The 25,105-nt window shown below is 38.8% G+C and overlaps 1 protein-coding gene across 1 annotated transcript; it reads left to right on the top strand.

The window, feature by feature from the left end:
* Nucleotides 1–5,195: 5,195 nt before the first annotated feature.
* Nucleotides 5,196–6,364, top strand: LOC110901058 (extensin-like). The gene is made up of 2 exons (XM_035982230.1): nucleotides 5,196–6,201; nucleotides 6,267–6,364. Exons 1-2 carry the CDS (start codon nucleotides 5,196–5,198, stop codon nucleotides 6,362–6,364), a joined length of 1,104 nt encoding a protein of 367 aa, XP_035838123.1.
* The last annotated feature ends 18,741 nt before the right edge of the window (nucleotides 6,365–25,105 follow it).

The following is a 25,105-nucleotide window of genomic DNA, read 5'->3' as shown; positions in this document are numbered from 1 at the left end:
ATCAGATGAGTCCCTGGTAGTACCTCTTCAAGATGTAGAGGTGAACGAAAAGTTAAAGTTTATAGAGAAACCACTACAGATCGAAGATAGAAAAGTCAAGTTTCTCAAGCACAAACGACTGGTGTTGGTCAAAGTCAAATGGAATTCAAGGAGAGGACCAGAATACACTTGGGAACTAGAATCAGAAATGAAGCGCAAATATCCTCATTTATTCCAATAAATCTCGAGGAAGAGATTTTTCTTAAGGTGGGGAGGATGTAACAACTGTCACGAAAATCGATAATTAGGATGGTAATTAGCTATTAAGGAAACCCTAATTGAGAAACCCAAGTGATTCCGCGTAAACCCTAAAATTTTCATAACAATCGAAATCAGGATCAGGGCCCCTAAAACCCAGGGGGGTTAAAACCCTAGTGACGTTTATCCTCTAAACTTGCTGGAGAAGTAAAATTTCGTTTGATTAACAACTCATCCAAGCTACTGGGACACGAACCTACCCTACCCTAAATTGTTACCCGTCGCGCCACGCGACAGGACCAAGTTTCCCTGTCGCGACACACGAGGGAACACATTTTTCAGATATAAATAGGGGGGCAGTGGCACTTGAATTATGGTGTTACTTCGACGTCCAAATTCACCTTATGCACTGAGTTATAGTCGAAACAGTTCACAACACACACGATTATCGAAACGCTGCCGCAATCAGGGTAATAACTCGATCGCTATTACGATTCAACGTCCGATCGATTATAAATATCCAACGATAGTCCAGGTGCTGCTCAATTGAGCTTGTACTTTGATTATTCGTCGTGATTTCGACTTGAATATTAGAGTGCTGTTCGAATTCGGACTATGCTCTGTTATTCGTTGTGAATCCGATTGAATTATCGAATATTGCACTGATTAATCGTTGTGAAGGTTTAATCTCGTGAATTGACGTAATTGCTGTATTAGTTACTAACCTGCCTGTGTGTGCATTGTGTTAAATTAGGTTTAATCAAGGCTAATCAGTAGGCTTATCTATTTGCTCGTTAATCTGCAAAGTGAGTCATTCTTCTTTTTAAATTGTTTTCTCACAGTTTGTGAGTAAGTATTACAATACCTCAAATTATTTTCAAGGTTATAATTACAGGGATTAACTCTTTGTAATCACCAAATTTCAGCTGGTATGTGGGGTATTGTGCACATTACTATTTGTATCACTCTATGTGAGTGAGTATTACTCTGTGTGAGTGAATCATCACTATTTGGGGCGACGGGACCCAATAGTGGTATGACCACAGTCACAGATCTGGTCGAGTGACAAATACCCATTCTTGATAATTGGTTGATAGAAACATTGTAATCGCTCTTAATACTGTGAATTTATAACTAACGGGTCGTTTTAGAAAATAGAATGATTCACTCAGTATTTCCCCGCTGACAAAACCATTTTCAAACATGTTTCAGGTGATCTGTGTGATCCAGGAAAAGTGCAGTAAAGCACTATCAAGCTCAAGAAGTGGCTCAGTGTAAATAAACCAATAAAACGTGTTTTGAAAAATAAAGATTTCTGTGTGAAATTAACTTATTGTAAATTATGGGTTTTATCCCTTAAAACTTTGTGTAATATATTAAACGAGCATTTTACGGTGAAAAGATCCTGTAATAAAAGACTTCCGCTGTCGCATAAATTAAATACCACGGGTACCACTGGAACTGCTCGCGGCTCCCGATTCCGTCCAGGGTGGGTCGGGGGTCGTGACACCCGAAGTTTTGTAATGATAAAATATACTCACTAGAATATGTGATAGAAATTTCATGAAGTTTCGTTATCGTATGAGAAAGTTATGATCAAAACCGTGCACGAAGGGTTAAATGCGTCAACGTTGAATTTCATGACTTTTCGGGTGAGCACAAAGTTAACCAAGGACTTTACCATGTTTGTAAATGTCCCAAGGTCCTTAAAAGTCAAGTTTGAGGGTCTAATGAGCAAGATAGATAGCCAAAACCACGTAACAAAGGACCAAGGACCAAAACGCAAACATTAAAAAGGTTTTTGGTGGATCAGAAGGCCCAGGCGGCCCGCCTGGGGACCCTTAAGCGGGCCGCATGACCTGCCCAGCGACAGAAACAGCGAACAGGTGCCAGTCAGGTCTGCATTTCGAGTTGCATACAGCTGTAATCACCTCCTAAACTCACCAATCAACTTACATGCATGCAAGGACACTTGGACTAATCTTACAACACCTACCAACACCTGTATCATCATCAAATCAGATCAAAATCTGCATATAAGGGTCTTGAAGTAGTAAACTTTGAACACTTGCATTTTCTAAAAATCACAAGACAACTCTTGGAGCTTTCTGGACGACAAGGCATCTTCCTAGTGATCTCTAAGCTTATTTAGGACCATTGTAAGTGTTCATAACTCTTTCAAATTCGTTCTAGCTTAGTTATTCAACTGAAAGTCAATCCGTCGTAAAATTAGTTTGACTTTACGATTAAACGAAAATGGCTCAGTCATTTCTCAAATTGAAAGTACCTACAAGTTGGTATTTATGTAGGTAACAAACCCCCAAAAGGGTATTTTCAGATTCTCACTCTAAGCATGATGATTGTCGAGTCAAAGCTTTTCTTAAAAAGTCAACAGAATGGGTTTTTGCAAAAATTAGCATAAATAGCAATGTAGGTCACATGCAATCTGTTTGATCATCAAAATAACTTTGTAATGAATGTAAGAACATGTTTCATCATGATCAACTCGACAATTTTCAGTCCAAACCCGGATCGGAACCGAAAGTCTCATAAATTGACTTTTTCTTTGACTCTCAATTCGGATCCGTGCATGGATGTTTGAGATCTGACTTAGAGCTTATTTTGGACCATTTTTATATATGTACAACTCTCTGAGATTTTACAAACTTGGTTCAACACTTATCCGATTCATATGCATGTTACCGGTTTATGCTTAAATATGACTATTTTGCCCTTTTTACTATAAAACGTGATTTTTGAAAAAGTGAAAGAGTAGAAACGTTTGTTACTGATATATAAGCATGCACTTAAAATTTGATATCAGTTGGAGGTCTAGATTAAGAGTTATGCTCAATATCGTAATTTGAAAGCTTTTTGTTAAGTAAACGGCGTAATTAGCGTATAGCCTATTTAAACCCACTTCTTGACACCAAACTTTTTACCAACTAATGTTATATAATATTTGGGATTTTTGATGATTTTTATTTAATTTTTGGCTGATCGTATCATAGGTCTCTAAGTGTAATTCGGTAAATACCGAATTTACCCTTTTAAGCCATAAAATGAGTTTTATAAATCTTTTTGACCCCAAACCTTTTTCCACTGATTTCATTTGTTAAATAAATTATTTTGAGCATTCTGGAAATATAAAAATATCAGCTTTCTTTTGAAAATCCGGAAACGGCTCTAAATCGCCTATTTAAGCATTTTTAACGCCTACTATGCACTATAACCATATTAAACATATAAGGTTGATGCCTACTGATATTCTTAGTATATTTTTATAAAATAACAGTAAGTATAAGTTTTTGAACTCAGGTTCCCAGTTTTGACACTTTTAGCCCTTGTGAAATTACCAAAATACCCCTAAGGTGCATAGTTTGATTTTAAATGATAAGTTTCATATATGGGTCATACCCTACTGTTATAATATGTTAAATTAAGTATTTTTACTGTATGAATCAGACCTACAACTCAGATTACAAATTTAACTCTTTTATAATCTTTTAAATGACCAAAATGCCCTTATAAGGCATAAGTTGAGTTTAAATTCATTCGGGGCATAATAGAACATAACTTACTGATATTATGATATATTTAGAGCATATTATCTCAGGGAACTTGCATATGACTCTTATGGATACCCGTAACGCTCTTTTAGCGTTCGGTTCGGTTTATGTAACTAGTTTGCATAAATTGACCGAAACGGGTCAAACATTATCATTTTTGTCTCAAAATCCAGAATGTATTTAGCATACCCATATTATACAACTATTCAAACTTGTCGGGTCTAAATCACGTTCTATCCGGTCTTCGCTTAATCGTGCGTTTGAACCGTATCGTCCTTAAAACTAACCGGTCTAAGCTTAGGCTTAAATAAAGATCCGTTAGGAATCTAATAGGTTATTATAAACCTTTGTTCCAGAATAGAAGAACCAGTAAAAGCTACCTTCACTTGCTAGTTGTGATTTATACTTACCAAGGTAAATACTTTTAACTTATTTTCCCTATTCGGGCTTGGGTTACGGTATATAGAATACCGCTTGATCGAGCATCAAATCTTACATCCTTGGGTGGTTAATTGAATAATTTGATCGGCTCGTTTAAACAGTCTTGTTTACTTTAAGCCTTTGGGGGATTAATGACCATGTCCCGAATATCCTTGGCATCATCTTACGAGATGGCCACGACCAGAGCACGAGGTGTAGGCGTACACCTGTCAGTGTATAACTCATTATTGTGGTGTGTCTATTGATCTTTAACCCGGACAAGATCCGGACTACTGAACGCACAAGTAACATGTAATTCGTTCACAAGATTATAATAAATGATTATCCCAAGTTATAAAAATGTTTTGTGCCTTGAGCATTCAAATCAATTTTCAACCTTTTCAAAACGAGTCAGTTAAATTGTATTTACCAGTGTAAACTGACGTATTTTCCCAAAAGGTTAAGTGCAGGTACTACACGTAATAGGCTGGCTGTCTTCTAGAGCGTCCACAATAAGTCTCGCAAGCTTGGATGACAATAAATCTGTTGAACAATATCTTATTTTATTTTGATCCGCCTGTGGATCCGTTTCAACTATTAGTGATATTTGATATTACACTTTATTAGAGTTGAAATGAATCTATCTTTGCTTCCGCTGTGCATTTATATATTGTGTTGTTTGTCTATGATGATGCCAACTACGTCACTATACTCCCCACCGGGCCCACCGGTGACACGTGGAAATTAGGGGTGTGACAGGTTGGTATCAGAGCCAACTCTGAGTGAATTAAACACTGGCCTTTTGTGTTTAATCTCAGTTACACAATTGCACATTCCTCGATTCTCGAGTCTAGACAAAGAACTTAGGAAATATCCAAAATTTGTTTTATTTTCTAACTTTGTCTTATATATATATTTTGTTGTGTCACTTGTTTGATTTTTGACAGGTTCACCAAAATGCCGCCACGTATGAGAGGAAGAGGAAGGGGACAAGGAGCATATGCAGCCCCAAACGACCATGAAGCCGGACCTTCGCACAGGCGAACACCTTCAGGCTCCCATAACACAGATGCTCAAAATCTGTGGAGGTCTTTTACTGAACCCGCAAGGCACTCGGTTTCACTGAGTACCTCGCCTTCTATCCCACACTCCTTTGGGCCTCAATCCGAAAATGAGCCCCACAACTCTCACCAGTCCTATATTCCTCTCCAAGGACACCAATCACCCTTTGACCAACCATCACCTGTTTTCCAAGGCCTGTACAACCCTGCTGACTACCTTGATGTGCCTATGGGTTTTAACCCACTCGGACCAGAAGACCATTTTCCCGGTGACAATGCGATGGATGTCGATGAAGATACCGATCCCTCAATGCCACCATCTGGAACTCCGAACCACCTTATCGAGATTTCTGATGGGTCACCTTTTGTGGGATCACCATACAATGGTCCCGACAGCTTTGAGGAGAGATTCAGGCAGCATGACTGGGTATTTACCCCTAGTTACCATAACTCTCCCCTGCACCAGCCGCAGCACAGCTCTCCCTTGCACCTCCAGCAACAGCAACAACAGCCACAGCAGCAGCAGAATCCTTCTGGGGATTCCCGACTTATCGCAGTCACTCCACCGCCGCCACCACCTCCGGTTTTGCCTCCCCCGCCTCCGAGGCGGAGACGAACGAACGCACGGATTTCCACACGAGGGGGAATACGCATCGGCACCCCTCCACATTCAGGTAGCAGCCGATACTCGCCACTTCACGAAGAACCAGAGATGGGAGAATCTTCACACCCCGCCTCAGAAGTAACATCTGCGCCAATCGCGCCACCACCACCACAGGATTTCGAAAACCCAATCCCTGCTTATACTAGCGCGGCAGCATATAATCCTCTCGAGCAGACATTTCCCCCAGGTTATAACTTTACAGAGGATCCCTACTGGGTAGCTGCGAACTACAACTCTCTCAATCCGGAAGGTACCTTTGGAGGTCCCTGGGCTACGGGACAAGCGACCTATGGATACCCATCATATGGATATCAGCGGCCGCAGCCTCCTCAGCCACCGCATTATCCGCTACCACCGCCGGCACCGATGATGTCGCCGCCACAAGTTCAAGAAATCCTTCAAGGGATAAATGATGTGCGACGAGAGATGCGGCATGAGTTACGAGAAGACCGTCGGCATAATCGTGGGATGTTTAAGAAGATGGTGGATTTAATCAAGGGAAAAAGCAAGAAGGACTACTAAATCCTTTGTTTGCTAGTTTATTTAATCATGTCCCTGCGAGGACATTTATTTCTGTACTCTGCCCCTGCGTGGGCATATTTTATTCCTTTCTGTTCTACCCCTGCGTGGGTTTGTTGTTTCTATTTGACCCCTGCGTGGGTTTGTTTGTTAGTTTAGCCCCTGCGTGGGTATGTTATTTGTGTAAAAGTCCCGTTTAGGGCAAACTCGTGTTAGTTAACTTTATTTGGAATGGTTAATTTAAGTTTTTCATTTTTAAATTATATGCATAAATATAATACACGAATAAATGAAAAATAGCAATTATTATTTTAATTTACCATTTTAATAATAAGAATCTTAAAAAGGTAAAACCTAGCTTGAATGTCATATTAAAGACCTGACCAATATGGTAGAACCTGTTTAAAAAGATTCAAATCTCTGTTAACATCTGTAAACATGTTAACATTCTTGGCTAGTGTGATCCGCAAAAATCACACATGTCACCCTTTTAATAAATTATCCAAATTTATATTCTATATATATATATATATCTGATTGTGACATAATGCCTACGGGTTATAACTAATGTCATATAAAACAAAAAGGCAGCCGTGGTTTATAGACCCCCTGCCAAGAAAAGGATTGATTGTTTTAATTATTCAAATTTTAATCCTATAAAATCTAAATTCAAATTTAGAAATTTGTCCAAGTGACTAGGCCTATTGTGCCAATATATATTTCATTCTAGGGTAAAATAGCTAATAAAAGTCCTGAATGAAATTAATTAACAAATTAACTAATATGGCTCTTATTTACCATGGTTAATAAATCGTCAAGAACGATAATACTGTTTAGGCCTCTAAATAGACCTTGTCCTTACTTTTATGTAGCACCTAAAGCCACATGGCTAAGTCTGAAGAAGTAAACAGTCATCCAGAGGAAGGCCCAGATAACACTAGAATACATATAACTGGTGCGGAGCTACAAGCATTAGTAGAAAATGCTGTTGCCAAAGCCATTGAAAGGCAATATAGTGAATCAAATAGGACCCGAAGTAGGACCCGGTCCGCGCCACATTCCAAGACCAAGGGTCATTTGGAGGCTCATACCAAACCGCCCTCTAAGAAAGATGCATCTAAGAAAAATAAGCTCAAGAAGGATGATGAGCGACATTCATCCAACCAAAACAGTATCCCGTCAAAGAAGGTCGAGCATAAGCCAGAACCACGTGATAAGTCATGTACATACAAATACTTCATCTCATGTAAACCCCGGGACTTTACTGGGGAGAAGGGAGCAGTAGACTGCATGACCTGGTTGGACGAAATGGATACGGTAGCAGATATCAGCGGATGTGCTGATCGGGATGTAGTGAAGTACGTATCCCAATCGTTCAAAGGGGACGCACTAGCGTGGTGGAAATCCCTCTTACAAGCTGCCGGAAAGGCCACACTTTACCGTATGTCATGGGATCAGTTCGTAACCCTTATTAAAGAGAATTTTTACCCACAACATGAAGTTGAAAGGATCGAGTCAGACTTCGTATCTTTGGTGATGAAAAATCTAGACTGCCAGGCATACCTCACCACTTTCAATACCCTATCTAGATTGGTTCCATACTTGGTAACCCCAGAGCCGAGAAGGATTGCCCGTTTCATTGGGGGTTTGGCCCCTGAGATTAAAGCAAGTGTTAAGGCATCGAGGCCTACAACTTTCAGATCAGTAGCTGATCTATCCCTCTCTTTCACCCAGGACGTAGTTAGGTTGAGAGCTCTTAGGAACTCGGAAGAAAGTAAGAGAAAGCGTGAGGACGATACCTCACGAAGATCAGAGAAGAGACACAGAGGAAATGACGACCACAAGAAAGGGCCGGGATCTAAAAAGGATAGGCAACAATCAGGGGATAAGCCCAAATGTAAAACTTGCAAGAAGAACCATTTTGGGAAGTGTCGATTTGAGTCGAAATCCCAGTCTCACGCGAGACCCTGTGGAATCTGCAAATCCACAGATCATAAGACCTTGGAATGTAAGAAGCTGAAGGATGCAACATGTTATGGTTGCAATGAGAAGGGGCACATTAAGTCTAATTGCCCAAAGAACACCAAGAAAACCGAAGAAGGGAAACAGACCAACGCAAGGGTCTTCAAGATGGACGCTAAGGAAGCTGTTCAAGATGACAACGTGATTACAGGTACCTTTCTTGTAAACGATATTTTTGCTAGAGTATTGTTTGATTCTGGAGCAGATAAGTCTTTTGTAGATAATAAATTCTGTGAGTTGTTAAAATTACCTGTAAAAGCCTTAAGTGTGAAGTATGAGGTGGAATTAGCCGATGGGACCATAGAAACCGCCTCAACTGTTTTAGATGGATGTGTTATATCCATTAGGAATCACTCTTTTCCATTATCCTTACTTCCCTTTAAGCTAGCCGGTTTTGACGTAGTGATAGGTATGGATTGGTTGTCACATAACCAAGCCCAGATTGTGTGCAACAGAAAGCAAGTGGTAGTTAAAACTCCGTCCGGTGAGTCACTCACTATCCAAGGAGATACCCAGCATGGATTGCCCGAGCAAGTGTCCATGCTCAAGGCATCCAGATGTCTGCAGAAGGGTTGTGTCATTTACATGGCACAAGTTACTGTTGATGAGCCGAAGCCAAGGATTGAGGATATCCCTGTCATTTCGGATTACCCTGAATTTTTCCCGGACGAACTACCTGGCTTACCGCCGGATAGGCAAGTGGAGTTTCGAATTGACATCATTCCGGGTGCGGCGCCAGTAGCAAGAGCACCATATAGGTTGGCACCAACGGAGATGAAGGAGTTAAGGACGCAGTTGGATGATCTGTTAGCTAAAGGTTTTATTAGACCTAGCTCGTCTCCTTGGGGAGCGCCGATTTTGTTTGTCAAAAAGAAGGATGGATCGATGCGTCTGTGCATCGATTACCGCGAGCTTAATAAAGTCACCATCAAGAATAGGTATCCTTTGCCTAGGATCGACGATCTGTTCGATCAATTGCAAGGGGCAAGCTACTTTTCAAAGATCGACTTGAGGTCGGGCTATCACCAGTTGAAGGTCAAGGATGAAGATGTACACAAGACAGCGTTTAGGACTCGTTATGGACATTACGAGTTCCTAGTGATGCCTTTTGGGCTCACTAACGCACCAGCCGCATTCATGGATCTCATGAATCGCGTCTGCAAACCTTATCTGGATAAATTCGTCATCGTCTTTATTGACGACATCCTTATCTACTCAAAGAACCAGGCTGACCACGAGAAACACCTTCGTTGTATTCTCAAACTTCTACATCATGAGAAACTCTATGCCAAATTTTCAAAGTGCGAATTTTGGCTTTGAGAAGTCCAATTCCTTGGACATGTGGTAAGTGAGCGTGGTATCCAAGTAGATCCCGCTAAGGTAGAAGCAGTTATGAATTGGCAAGAGCCAAAGACACCTACCGAGATTCGCAATTTTCTAGGATTAGCAGGATATTATAGGCGATTCATCGAAAATTTTTCAAGGATTGCTGCGCCCCTAACTTCGTTGACACGTAAGAAGATCAAGTTTGATTGGGGCCCTAAGCAGCAGGAATCCTTTGACATTCTGAAGAAGAAGTTGAGCAATGCACCAGTGTTAACATTGCCTGATGGTATAGAAGAATTCGTGGTGTATTGCGATGCGTCACACACTGGCATGGGCTGTGTACTCATGCAGAGAGGCAAGGTCATTGCCTACGCTTCACGACAACTAAAGGTGCACGAGAAAAACTACACCACCCACGACTTGGAACTGGGTGCCGTTGTATTTGCATTGAAACTTTGGAGACACTACTTGTATGGAACCAAGTGCGTGATCTATTCGGATCACAAGAGCCTTCAACATTTGTTCAATCAGAAGGAATTGAACATGCGACAAAGACGATGGATGGAAACTTTAAATGATTACGACTGTGAGATAAGATACCATCCATGCAAGGCAAATGTAGTTGCTGACGCCTTAAGCAGAAAAGAAAGAGTGAAGCCGATAAGAATCAATGCCAAGTGCATAGAAATAAGGAATAGTTTGAACGAAAGGGTGTTAGCTGCACAGAAGGAAGCTGTGTTGGAAGCTAACTATCCTGAAGAAAAGCTAGGGGTAACTGAGGAGCAGTTATCCTATGACAAGGATGGAATGCTAAGACTGAATGGGCGAATATGAGTTCCAGTTTATGGAGGACTTCGAGATGTTATCCTCCAGGAAGCCCACAGCTCCAAATATTCCGTTCATCCTGGTGCTGATAAGATGTACCAGGATCTAAAGGCAAACTACTGGTGGATTGGTTTGAAGAAGTCTGTAGCTGCGTTTGTAGCTAAATGTCTGACTTGTGCGCAAGTCAAAGCTGAGCACCAGAAGCCGTCAGGTTTGCTTCAACAACCTGAAATTCCCACATGGAAGTGGGAGATGGTGACAATGGATTTCATCACCAAATTACCCAAGACAAGGAAGGGAAACGATACTATATGGGTTATAGTAGATAGGCTAACCAAGTCAGCACATTTCCTTCCCATTAAGGAAACTTACAGCTCTGACATGTTAGCTCAATTGTATGTGGATAAGATCGTAGCTCTACATTGTGTACCAGTGTCGATTATCTCTGACCGAGATACGAGATACACCTCTCATTTTTGGAAGAGTTTCCAACAGTCTTTGGGTACGCGCTTAAACTTTAGTACGGCTTACCATCCGCAGACAGACGGACAGAGTGAGCGTACCATCCAAACATTGGAAGACATGCTTCGAGCATGTGTGATTGATTTAGGTGGCAGTTGGGATAACCACCTACCATTAATAGAGTTCTCCTATAACAATAGCTACCATACTAGTATTAAGGCTGCGCCTTTCGAGGCATTATATGGTAGAAAATGCAGAACACCCATCTGTTGGGCAGAAGTAGGAGAAGTTCAGTTATCAGGACCAGATTTGGTTTTTGAAACAACGGACAAGATTGTCCAGATTCGCGATCGCTTGAAAGCTGCCCAAGATAGGCAGAAAAGCTACGCTGATCCAAAGCGTAAGCCTTTTCACTTCGAAGTAGGTGACAAAGTATTGCTTAAGGTATCACCCTGGAAGGGAGTGATGCGATTTGGTAAGAAAGGTAAGCTGAGCCCCGAGATACATAGGACCTTTTGAGGTTATCGAACGCGTCGGATCAGTTGCCTATAAGCTAAACTTACCTAAAGAACTTAGTAGTATACATAATGTGTTCCACATCTGTAATCTGAAGAAGTGTTTCGCTGACGAATCACTGGTCATACCGCATACAGATATACACATAGATGAAAGCTTGAAGTTTGTGGAAAAACCATTGTCGATTGAGGATCGACAGGTGAAGAAGCTCCGAAGGAAGTATATACCTATAGTTAAGGTCAAGTGGGATGCCCGTAGAGGTCCCGAATACACATGGGAGGTAGAATCCACGATGAAAGAAAAATACCCTCATTTGTTCCACTAAATCTCGAGGTCGAGATTTCTTTTAAGGGGGTGAGGATGTAACACCTCGGAAATTTACGTCCAATAATGCATTGACACGTGGCATAGGCTTTGGATATGTGAAAACATACTTCAGAGGGACTAAAGTTGACAAACAGTGGAACTATGGGAATATAAAGGTCCAAAGTGTCAAACATGGAAAAATAGGCTCTACAATAACCCTACATGGTGTTTATAACCCTAAACGGATAAATCATGAATCATACAAAGCGGAAAATGAAAGAAAGTGAGGAATTGCAAACTACATGGGCTAATTGTGTCAACATGTTGAAAGTATACCTCTGAGTGATCTTTTGGCAAACCCGAAGCTTTGTAATGATAAAATATACTCACTAGAATATGTGATAAAAATTTCATGAAGTTTCGTTATCGTATGAGAAAGTTATGATCAAAACCGTGCACGAAGGGTTAAATGCGTCAACGTTGAATTTCATGACTTTTCGGGTGAGCACAAAGTTAACCAAGGACTTTACCATGTTTGTAAATGTCCCAAGGTCCTTAAAAGTCAAGTTTGAGGGTCTAATGAGCAAGATAGATAACCAAAACCACGTAACAAAGGAACAAGGCCCAAAACGCAAACATGAAAAAGGTTTTTGGTGGATCAGAAGGCCCAGGCGGCCCGCCTGGGGACCCTTAAGCGGGCCGCATGACCTGCCCAGCGACAGAAACAACGAACAGGTGCCAGTCAGGTCTGCATTTCGAGTTGCATACAGCTGTAATCACCTCCTAAACTCACCAATCAACTTACATGCATGCAAGGACACTTGGACTGATCTTACAACACCTACCAACACCTGTATCATCATCAAATCAGATCAAAATCTGCATATAAGGGTCTTGAAGTAGTAAACTTTGAACACTTGCATTTTCTAAAAATCACAAGACAACTCCTGGAGCTTTCTGGACGACAAGGCATCTTCCTAGTGATCTCTAAGCTTATTTAGGACCATTGTAAGTGTTCATAACTCTTTCAAATTCGTTCTAGCTTAGTTATTCAACTGAAAGTCAATCCGTCGTAAAATTAGTTTGACTTTACGATTAAACGAAAATGGCTCAGTCATTTCTCAAATTGAAAGTACCTACAAGTTGGTATTTATGTAGGTAACAAACCCCCAAAAGGGTATTTTCAGATTCTCACTCTAAGCATGATGATTGTCGAGTCAAAGCTTTTCTTAAAAAGTCAACAGAATGGGTTTTTGCAAAAATTAGCATAAATAGCAATGTAGGTCACATGCAATCTGTTTGATCATCAAAATAACTTTGTAATGAATGTAAGAACATGTTTCATCATGATCAACTCGACAATTTTCAGTCCAAACCCGGATCGGAACCGAAAGTCTCATAAATTGACTTTTTCTTTGACTCTCAATTCGGATCCGTGCATGCATGTTTGAGATCTGACTTAGAGCTTATTTTGGACCATTTTTATATATGTACAACTCTCTGAGATTTTACAAACTTGGTTCAACACTTATCCGATTCATATGCATGTTACCGGTTTATGCTTAAATATGACTATTTTGCCCTTTTTACTATAAAACGTGATTTTTGAAAAAGTGAAAGAGTAGAAACGTTTGTTACTGACATATAAGCATGCACTTAAAATTTGATATCAGTTGGAGGTCTAGATTAAGAGTTATGCTCAATATCGTAATTCGAAAACTTTATGTTAAGTAAACGGCGTAATTAGCGTATAGCCTATTTAAACCCACTTCTTGACACCAAACTTTTTACCAACTGATGAATATTTTGGGATTTTTGATGATTTTTATTTAATTTTTGGCTGATCGTATCATAGGTCTCTAAGTGTAATTCGGTAAATACCGAATTTACCCTTTTAAGCCATAAAATGAGTTTTATAAATCTTTTTGACCCCAAACCTTTTTCCACTGATTTCATTTGTTAAATAAATTATTTTGAGCATTCTGGAAATATAAAAATATCAGCTTTCTTTTGAAAATCCGGAAACGGCTCTAAATCGCCTATTTAAGCATTTTTAACGCCTAGTATGCACTATAACCATATTAAACATATAAGGTTGATGCCTACTGATATTCTTAGTATATTTTTATAAAATAACAGTAAGTATAAGTTTTTGAACTCAGGTTCCCAGTTTTGACACTTTTAGCCCTTGTGAAATTACCAAAATACCCCTAAGGTGCATAGTTTGATTTTAAATGATAAGTTTCATATATGGGTCATACCCTACTGTTATAATATGTTAAATTAAGTATTTTTACTGTATGAATCAGACCTACAACTCAGATTACAAATTTAACTCTTTTATAATCTTTTAAATGACCAAAATGCCCTTATAAGGCATAAGTTGAGTTTAAATTCATTCGGGGCATAATAGAACATAACTTACTGATATTATGACATATTTAGAGCATATTATCTCAGGGAACTTGCATATGACTCTTATGGATACCCGTAACGCTCTTTTAGCGTTCGGTTCGGTTTATGTAACTAGTTTGCATAAATTGACCGAAACGAGTCAAACATTATCATTTTTGTCTCAAAATCCAGAATGTATTTAGCATACCCATATTATACAAGTATTCAAACTTGTCGGGTCTAAATCACGTTCTATCCGGTCTTCGCTTAATCGTGCGTTTGAACCGTATCGTCCTTAAAACTAACCGGTCTAAGCTTAGGCTTAAATAAAGATCCGTTAGGAATCTAATAGGTTATTATAAACCTTTGTTCCAGAATAGAAGAACCAGTAAAAGCTACCTTCACTTGCTAGTTGTGATTTATACTTACCAAGGTAAATACTTTTAACTTATTTTCCCTATACGGGTTTGGGTTACGGTATATAGAATACCGCTTGATCGAGCATCAAATCTTACATCCTTGGGTGGTTAATTGAATAATTTGATCGGCTCGTTTAAACAGTCTTGTTTACTTTAAGCCTTTGGGGGATTAATGACCATGTCCCGAATATCCTTGGCATCATCTTACGAGATGGCCACGACCAGAGCACGAGGTGTAGGCGTACACCTGTCAGTGTATAACTCATTATTGTGGTGTGTCTATTGATCTTTAACCCGGACAAGATCCGGGCTACTGAACGCACAAGTAACATGTAATTCGTTCACAAGATTATAATAAATGATTATCCCAAGTTATAAAAATGTTTTGTGCCTTGAGCATTCAAATCAATTTTCAACCTTTTCAAAACGAGTCAGTTAAATTGTATTTACCAGTGTAAACTGACGTATTTTCCCAAAAGGTTAAGTGCAGGTACTACACGTAATAGGCTGGCTGTCTTCTAGAGCGTCCACAATAAGTCTCGCAAGCTTGGATGACAATAAATCTGTTGAACAATATCTTATTTTATTTTGATCCGCCTGTGGATCCGTTTCAACTATTAGTGATATTTGATATTACACTTTGTTAGAGTTGAAATGAATCTATCTTTGCTTCCGCTGTGCATTTATATATTGTGTTGTTTGTCTATGATGATGCCAACTACGTCACTATACTCCCCGCCGGGCCCACCGGTGACACGTGGAAATTAGGGGTGTGACAAAATGAATATAGTATTCAGAAAACTTATTATAAATTTGTGCCCCTAGAATTTGGGTGGCCATAGGCCTGTGCGTGGGGTCGTAAGCCCAAAGGGCCAGCCCTACTTTATCCCTTCTTAAGTTTTCATATAACATGAACCGATCAACAATTGGTAACCGGTGTACGATACGTTCCGAAACCGTTTAGCTAACTGGAAGTCTCATCTTTTGTCGATTTGGGGTAGAGTCGTTATTATTAAATATGTTATGGAAAGTTTGCCGACGTACTGTTTCTCGCTCTACAAAGCCCCTAAGAAGGTTATATCGAATTTGGAAGCTATGATCAAAAGGTTCCTATGGGGAGGGTCCATTGAGGAAAGAAAAATGCATTGGGTGGTTTGGGATCAGGTTTCATGTCATAAGAAAAGCGGTCTTGGATTAAGTAAATTAAAGGAGGATAATATTTCTCTTTTGACCAAATGGGGTTGGCGCTACAAAACAGAGAAAAACAACCTTTGGAAGAGAGTTATTGATGCTCTTCACTCAAGTAGGACGGGGTGGGAGTGTATTTCTTTTAAGAAGACATTGAGCGGTACGTGGAGCAACATAGCTAAGGTTTTTATTAACATTAAGGCGGGTGGTCTTCCTCTTCGGAATTACCTCAAAGGCGTGGTCGAAAACGACGAGGAGATCTCTTTTTGGATCGACCCGTGGATCATCAATGAACCTCTGCTGAGATTTCCTGATCTTTTTAGTCTGGAGGCTGCCAAAAATGTAAGGTTGTTGACCGTATCTCAAGACATGGTAACGGTATAAAGTACAGTTTAGGTATAACATAAAGGTTGATTTATGCAATTTAGTCATAAATCAATTACTTTAACTATAAATCTTATGTCAGCTTCTCATTTAACTTTAAATATCATCATTAAATAACAAACCAACTTATTTTAATGAAAAACATATTAAAAAATAAAAATAAATAAACGAGTTAAACGAGTCAACCCCGAACCTGTCAGGTTAGTCCAAACACAATATGTTTAGCTAAATGTGTACGAGAATACTTGTTTATACTAAATCTAAAGAGTAAATTGCCATTTTAGTCCCTGAGGTTTGGTCCAAATTGCCATTTTAGTCCAAATAGTTTTGTTTCTCCTCTTGGTCCCTGAATTTTTCATTTCTTGTCATTTTGATCACATTGCCTATCTCAGTCTAAAAATCTGGTTATAACCAGTGATATTTTTGGCATAACTGTTGTGTAGTAATAACAAGAGCTAGTTTACAACATAATTTATAAATCTCATAATAATCTAATGCCAAAAATACCCCTGATTATAATCTGGTTTTTATACTAAAATTAAGCAATGTGATCAAAATGACAATAAAAAGAAAAAGTCAAGGACCTAGAAGAGAAAAAAAAACTATTTGAACTAAAATGATAATTTAGACAAAAACTCATAAACTAAAATTGCAATTTACTCAAATCTAAACTAGTGAAATTCTTATATGTCCCCAACATTTAACATCTTTACTCCGAATGTTAAGCCTCCACTTAACTAACCCTAACCCATTAAAAGTTCCGTGATTATTGGTTACAAATATGTGAAGGTGAAGCCCGTGATTTTTTTCAATTGGGCCTGGCCGGTTATGCTTTACGTATCAATTGGGCCTGATAGTAACGAGCTGGGCTTAAGCCATATGGCCCCACAAAATGGGATTTTCTTTATTTTGGGTTTAATAACTCAAACCTTAATACTATATTTCTAATGATAGATCAAAGTTTCACCATATACTAGACCTTTAAAAGTTGAGAGACCAAATGTAAAGTGTCACTTTTTTTAACCCTTTTTCTCTTACTACCGAGATTATCCATCAAATTTACTCTAAAAAAAAGTCACTTCTTTTTTTTCTTTAGCTCTTTTATGTTTTCCCTTGATGAGTTGATGATCCTAGGGCTAGGATTATTTCTATTTTTTTATTTTAAAAACTCTTTTTAACGTAAAGCTTACCCTACCAATATGGCTATATATATAAATACAAACGTTAACTGATAATAACATATAAAGTATATTTTCATTTTCTCATACAAAGAACTAAGGTCACCTAGTTCCTTTCCTAATGTCCAACTTGTATAGCCAACCACTTTACAAGATTTGATGTTTTGCCACCATGTGAGAGTTTCTTATCTATCAAACGATTCTCTCTTCATTTTTTTTCTATTTTAGTTTTGTCTTTTTTATCAAATCAAAATAGCAAGATTACAAACGGAAAATTAAATTGAGAACAAGGGTTTTAGGTTAAACGAGGTATTAATCTGAATTAAATAGGTAGCAGATATTTATTTATAGGTGAATTAACTTAATTGCCCCTCATGTGAAGGGCACGTGACATATATTTAACCATGGTAATGGATGGGGTTAGTAGCAGGGGTCAAATTAGATAAGAAGACGGGGTGCAGAACTGCAGATGATAAAAGATTCCTTTTTAGGTTAAAAGAGTAAAAGTGATATAACCACATAGGCCAAAATCGTAATTTACTCAATATAAAGTCTATACTTTAATCCTCTCTTTATAGTTTGTATCAATCAAGATTGGAAAGCACAAGAGCCTAGTGCTTCTTTCCATCTAACAAACTTGTATAAAAATCATTTTTCACATTTATATAAATATATCTGAAATTTTATGTGACAGACACATAAACTAGTAAATAGTGTATTGTACTTTGTTGTCAAGGCTCACTCAGGTGCGCGCCTAGGTCCACTTTTCAAGCTCAACCTAGCCTTCTCGCTTTGCTTCAAAAGCCCACTTCCAGACCCTCAAGCACATTTTCAGGCCAAATTCCGACGAAATTCTCGTCAAAAATCGTTTGAACGGGTTTGAAATGTTTGAAACAATTATAAAAACCCTAAACAAGTCTGGAAACAACGTAAAACAACTTAAACTAGCCCTAAAGAAGCTTAATTAAAACATGTCTAAAATCCCTAGAAACTGTATTTTTATACTAAACGATTGTCTAAAAAACCCCTTGCTTTTTAAGCGCCTGCATTGAGGCCAAACTATGCTCACCCTTTGTGCCTTGAGTGCGCCTTGCGCCTTTGACAACTATGGTACTGTATTGATTGTGATAATTTACGGTTACAAATAAGGTCTCTGTGTATAGACATGTTATTAAAAATAATTGAAAAGAAAAGAACATTCTCAGTCCTGTTCGACCTAACTTTAAGTCTTCTTTAAAAATAAACTGTTGATGACTAAGCAAATCCACCCCTTTCATTTTCACACCTTAGGTTATAATAATAGGGGTGGATGGTATCCATCAAAATGAAAATGCAACTACCAACATGTAGTCATATTCAAGGATACATTCTCTTGAAGAAATTTGTATTAAAAAAAACATGAGAAAGTACATAAAGAGTTGCTAACTTGCTATGTTTCGATCCAACTCGTCTTGACTTAAACAGTTAAACCCATTTGCTATGTTTTTTTGAATTTGTTCGTTCTTGCCTGAACCCGTTTAAGCTCGTTACATAACATGTTCGACCCGCACCTTTTTACCACTCTTACTCAAAGTATTTGTGTATAAAAAACATATAGGGATGTTTATTGTTCATCTAAATTAAAGTCGCAATTACGTAAACTTTGGTCAATAGAAATATAATAAGATCAAATAACTAATTTAGACACCCACTAAATTTACTCCTAAATTTTACACAAATATCTACCATAGGACTAGAACACGCACCACTCTAAAGGAGTGGGGAGAAGACTTTACTACACTCCTTAGTACCACCAGCATACAAACCCTTTGATAACTAATCATGTGATAAAAAATGAAGGTATGATATCCATTTCGTATTTAAACGAAGGTATGATACTAAGGGGCCGTTTGGTAGCCTCTGAATGGTCATTAAGAGGCTACCTCTTAATGGAACCATTAAGAATTTTACCAATGAGAAGGTAGAAGAATGTGACATGTGATGATTTACCATTCAGAGGTTACCTTTTAACCATTCAGACTTGAGGTTACCTCTTATTCATTCAGAGGTTTTAAACCATTAAGAGATAGCATCTGAATTAAGAGGCTACCAAACAGCCCCTAAACTCTTTAATAGTGACCTTGATAAGGAAAATTCGAATTTTATATCCTTGTCAAGACCCTTATCTTTTTTCACACGTTGACTAAAGTCGTTCAAAAATACAAAAGTGGAAAACAAGAACGATGTGGGGCTCATATTTAACATCTCTATCGTTGGATGGATACATGAAATTCTGGTCGGCTTTGTGTAGCCGTTAGTCGGACTTTTGACATTAGGCTACATGATCAATATCATTGAATTAGGGAAGAAGAGAAAGTAAACACAAGTGGTGAATTTTCTTAAAGGGTAGCTAGTGTAGGGTAGGATGTTTTTAATTTATAATTAAAATAGAGTTGACTATATAAATGTTAATATTGTTATACATCGTAAATCCCACCAATAGGAAAGCTAAGATAGAGTCTGAGGAGGGTAAGACGTAGACAGCCTTACCTCTACCCCCGTAGGAATAGAGAGGCTGCTTCCAGTGAGACCCCCGATTCGATAGTAGTTTTGCATCTGCAAGCCTTGGACATAAGGCACATAACACTCAACCATTGGCGAAGCTTTGAAGGGGCCGGGAGGGGCGCCCGACCCCCCGAACTTTTCGCTCAGTAGTGTTATATGTGTAGTTTTCGTATAAGAATTGGTATATACGTTTTCGACCCCCCGATTCTATAGAAATTTTGGGTATATGCGTTTTCCGACCCCCCCCCCCTCCCGTCGAAAACGTCAAGCTTCGCAACTGCACTCAGCAAAGGCCGATTACTGCATGTACCCCCTTGTCCTTCGGCTATCAACGCCACCACATGATGCATGATTAACCGTCCCCCGTTTTTAACGTTATTTTCTCGAAATTAGTAAAATAATGTTATTGTTGTTATAAACGAGTAGTATATTCATTTTACCCTAATTTAACGTAAGTTGATAAATATTTCAAACTTGTTATAAAATTTAAACACATAGCCTAAACTTTCAACTTTAAAAACTTAGACCTTAAACATGTGATTACTTAGGACAAATTTGTGTATAAATACATGTAAGATGTTGATCGTTCGTCTGAATAAAATTTCAATCAAGTAAAATTTGGTCAATAGAAATATAGTTTAATAAAGTTGTTAAATAACTAATCAACTAACATGGTTTAATTTAAAATAACGAAAGGCATGATGTTCACTGCTGTGTCTTTAAACAAATACTAGAATATTGACATCAGATTAATTTCATCATAGACTATATTAATACCATACGATGTGGGTGTGTGTTTGTGGCGTTTAGGCTTTTTCATGCCACATACACCATACTGGGCACGGCGTGAGCCTCAACGTTGTCGGGGAGGAGGGGGGGGGGGAGGAGTCAATTTTCACCAACGTGGAGCTTCAAATCGTGTGGACTTGTCGCGTTTCTACAGGCCGTTGGGTGCAACCGTTAATTTTTTAATATATTTTTTGTACTTTTTAAATTTTAATAACACCTCCTATATAAATCACCCTATTTCCACCATTTTTCTTTTACAAACTCTCTCAAATATTCTCAACTTTCTATCATTTTTTTTACAATATACCTCTCAACCTACAAAAAGTGGCAACCATTCCGTGGATTGACGAAGAAGATATCGCGTTATGCGAGTCATGGGTCGAAGCGTTTAGCCACTACATGAGTCGTGGGTCTAAGCGCATATGTAATTTTAATTATTAATGTTATTTGTTTAATTATTAGTAATGTTTTTTTTTTTAAATTAAATAGATTTTATGTAATTTTTAAATATAATTTAGCAATAAAAAAATTGTGTCACGTGTTGAATAACGCCACATTTCCACGCCCCGTCTCACACCTCTCTTTTTGCACCACGCTCTATTTCTGACAAATGCTTATATGTCGTCCAAATATTACATAACACCTATTCTCAAATCTCTTCATACCGTATAGTATAAAGTATCTAACAATGACCTTGATGAGGAAACTTCAAATTTAATATCATTGTCACGAAACTTCTCTCTTTCTCAAGTTGACTATAGTCTTTTAAGAAAGAAAAGAACACGTAAAGTGGGTTCACATGAAAAACCAATAAATTGTGTGAATATAAATAGTTATAGTTAATTTCTAAATAAAAGAATAAAACTTTATTTATATGTCAAGTTCACATGGGGTTTGGTAATTAGGTAATATGAATTATGAAAGAAAAATAATGCATCCGCGTTGGACACTTGACTTTGACGATTGTCCAATGGATTTGTACTTTGTAACAATGTTTTAAAAATCGGTATGAATCGGTCGATTATACCGGTTAAATCGGATATCGGATACTGGACCGGTACGATAAAGGCCTGAAGGGGTATGGTCCCAGATCTCGCGTCAGCATCGACCGCGAGTGACCATTACCCTTATCAAAACCCCCATTAGCTAACAACCTACTTATGTCCATGCGGGAACGCATCGACACAGTGGGTGAATCCAATCTGTCCAGTGATGGAGGACTTACCTGGAATATTAGAACGGTAGAGTGATGCGGCATAGCATCACATCTGGTGTATGAAAACGGAAGTATTCACAGCGATGCGGCCTCGCACCGCGTCCAGTGAAGACTTCTATCAATACAAGGAAGCTGGATAACAGCAACAGTCACCACAGGAGACGATGCGGCTAGCACCGCATCTCGCGTAGTTCTTGATCACAAGCAAGAGACGCGATAACATCAGATGTTACCGCAGGCAGCGATGCGGCTCGCACCGCATCCTATACGCCCAACAAGTGGGACTGACACACCAGTGCAAGTAGCGCCAATGACAGTCATCTGTCAGGGCTACGTAAGTAACAGACTGACGTGGCGTAACCCCCACACCCGACAAGTCTGACACACCTGCAAAGGTGCAGCACGTCGTCAGTCTGTCCCTCATCCTCCTCCTTCACTCCTCGGCTATAAATATCAACCCCAAACCAGGTTTGAGGTATCTCTTCACAACTCTCTCACTACTACTACTATCATACTTTGCTTCCCAAGCAGATTACTGATTCTTACGCCGGAGAGTGGTAACAAGGAGCACCCCCCACCCCGCCCTCCTTGTTACGAGTCACGGTTTGTTTCCTTGTGCAGGAGATCAACCCACCGGTGATCCAGTCAACGATCCTCAGGAGGAAGGGATTAACCCTTCTTGACGAGATCAGTGAGTTAACCCTGCCCGGTTAACCATTGTTTCATCAAGGCCGGTAAAACTCGAATACGGTATGTCTTATATATCGGCGGTAAATTCGGTTCCACCAGTTCAAACCGTTGAACCGGTTTGCATCATCTTAAAATTTGGTATTTTAATTTTATTAAAGTACGATCTTAAGATAATACCGACCTTCCGTATTTCTGGTAATTAATCTAGTGTCTTCTATTCCAGTATTCCATGAATGTTGAAACTATTATCCATTTCGTCCAATGTAATATTGTTTATAAGTAATAAAAATGCTCTTAAAATGTTGAATAATTTACAAGAAAATAATTATTTTTTAGATAAAACCATGATCAACTACATGAATCCTCATTGAGATTAGATTATTTTTTTAGAGGAATTTGTATTTTAGGGAATTATAGGGTTAACTAGTAGCCCGGTTAAACCGTCCGATATAATAGAGCGCAACCCGGTATGATTTAAAAACCGGTTTTTAAAACATTGGTTTGTACATCAAACATTTCCTATGGGTAATGAAGAAACACTGACCTATGCGGTGATTACGGGCTAGGACTTCAATGACCAGTGACCCGAACGATCGGCTGCAAAATAGAAAACACCGTTAGGACTCGTTACAGGAATGGGGTTATTCCTGTAACCACCCTCCGGCGTGAGAATAAGTCTCGGTTTGTGGGAGTAAAAGGAAATTGAGAGGAGAAAGTGTTGATGCACGGAATGTCTGTTGATTACGTCTACAAAAAGTCTGAAGTCAATATTGGTCTATAGGGGGTCAAAGTGTAAATTTTGTGTAAAATAGACTTAGGATCGCTTATATGTCATTGTATTGATGTGGACCGCTTTTGTGTCACTTATATGGATCGCTTATAGGACAAAGGGTCTGGATCGCTCATGTGTCATGTCTTAAGAGCGACCCTGGATCTCTATATATAGGTGGAGCGGTTCATAAGTTGTAACAGTGTATGTGTGTGCTACGGTGCTGAAACTCTGCCAAATTTTTATCAGAAAGCAATAGAAACAATCGGAATTGAAAGGATATGTTGTTGTAACTTCATATATGTTGATTCCGCCTTCATACATGAAGATGAACTACTTTGACTGACTTTTCGGGTCATAGAACGGTCCAACAAGTGGTATCAGAGCTCAGGACGAGGAGTTCATACTACTACAGCATAGATCTGCAGAAATCTCTCTTTTCTACTCACTTTCTCTCATACTTTTTCAGTTTCTAGTGGTTCCAACGGTCAAAATTGTCTGAAATTCGAGTATAACGTGTAAAATACACTAATTACAAACCCTAGAAAGAATCAGGTGAAAATACGGACTAAAAATGATAAAAACCAGCTAAAAACAGTGAATCGCCTTTTCGAACATTAGGATCGCTTATCTGGTTTTAATCTGAATCGCTCAAAATTTGGTGTTTGGATCGCTCGAAATTTAGTTTGTGAATCGCTCTTTTGGACAATTTTACCATCAGGATCGCTCGAACGGACGTTTCTTGGCCCGCTCGAACGATTATCTTCTGGACCGCTTATACAAAATTGACTGAGCCGCTCGAACGATCATATTCGGACCGCTCGAACGATTATAGTCTGAACCGCTCGAACAGATTCTTGTGACTCGCTTTTCTGACACTTTGTAGACCGCTCTAAAGGACATTGTTGTCTGGACCGTGTATTCGGACATCTATTGGTCCGCTTTTCTGTCAAACTGATTAAGACAGGATCGCTTTTGTGGATTTGTTATTTTTCAAAATCAAAACTTTTCTAAGTGTTGTCTGATTTTGCAGGTACGTTCAAGATGGATGATATGTTCTTGAATCCATTTAGCGACATGTACGCATTCACGGGAAGTTCAGGAAACAATGATTCGACATCGAACAATACGAACGAGAATCAACCAAAAGAGAAAAAGAAAGAAGCTTGGGAGTCTGAAAGTGCATTTGGAACGTTTAACAAACCTCCTAAGTTGATGGCTATAGAGGACTACAGCAGGTGGGCAACAAAATTCGAAGATTGGCTAATGGCATTCGCTTTCCCCAGTTGGAAGAGTATGAAAAACAGTTATGCTGAGGGAAAGAAAAATGGTGAAGCTTTAAGAAATTCTGAAGAAATTGATCTCTTTGTAGCTGAACAAAAGTGTGTAGCTCTGTTGTTTCAATCAGTTCGGGAGGATATTATCTCATTGATAGATTATACCAATGCTAAAGACTTATGGGAAAAACTCGAAAAGAAGTGTGTTGGAAGCACAGAGATTGTAAAGAACAAAACAAAGTTGCTTAGGAAAGAATTTGACATGTTTGGTTGTCTAAAAAATGAATCGGTTTGTAAAATGATTGAACGATTTGGTCATCTGAAATTGGA

The sequence above is a fragment of the Helianthus annuus genome, chromosome 13 (genome assembly GCF_002127325.2).
Source record: "Helianthus annuus cultivar XRQ/B chromosome 13, HanXRQr2.0-SUNRISE, whole genome shotgun sequence".
Lineage (NCBI taxonomy): Eukaryota > Viridiplantae > Streptophyta > Magnoliopsida > Asterales > Asteraceae > Helianthus > Helianthus annuus.
Note: the sequence above shows the minus strand (reverse complement) of the source record. Positions and strands in the feature narration are given on the sequence as shown.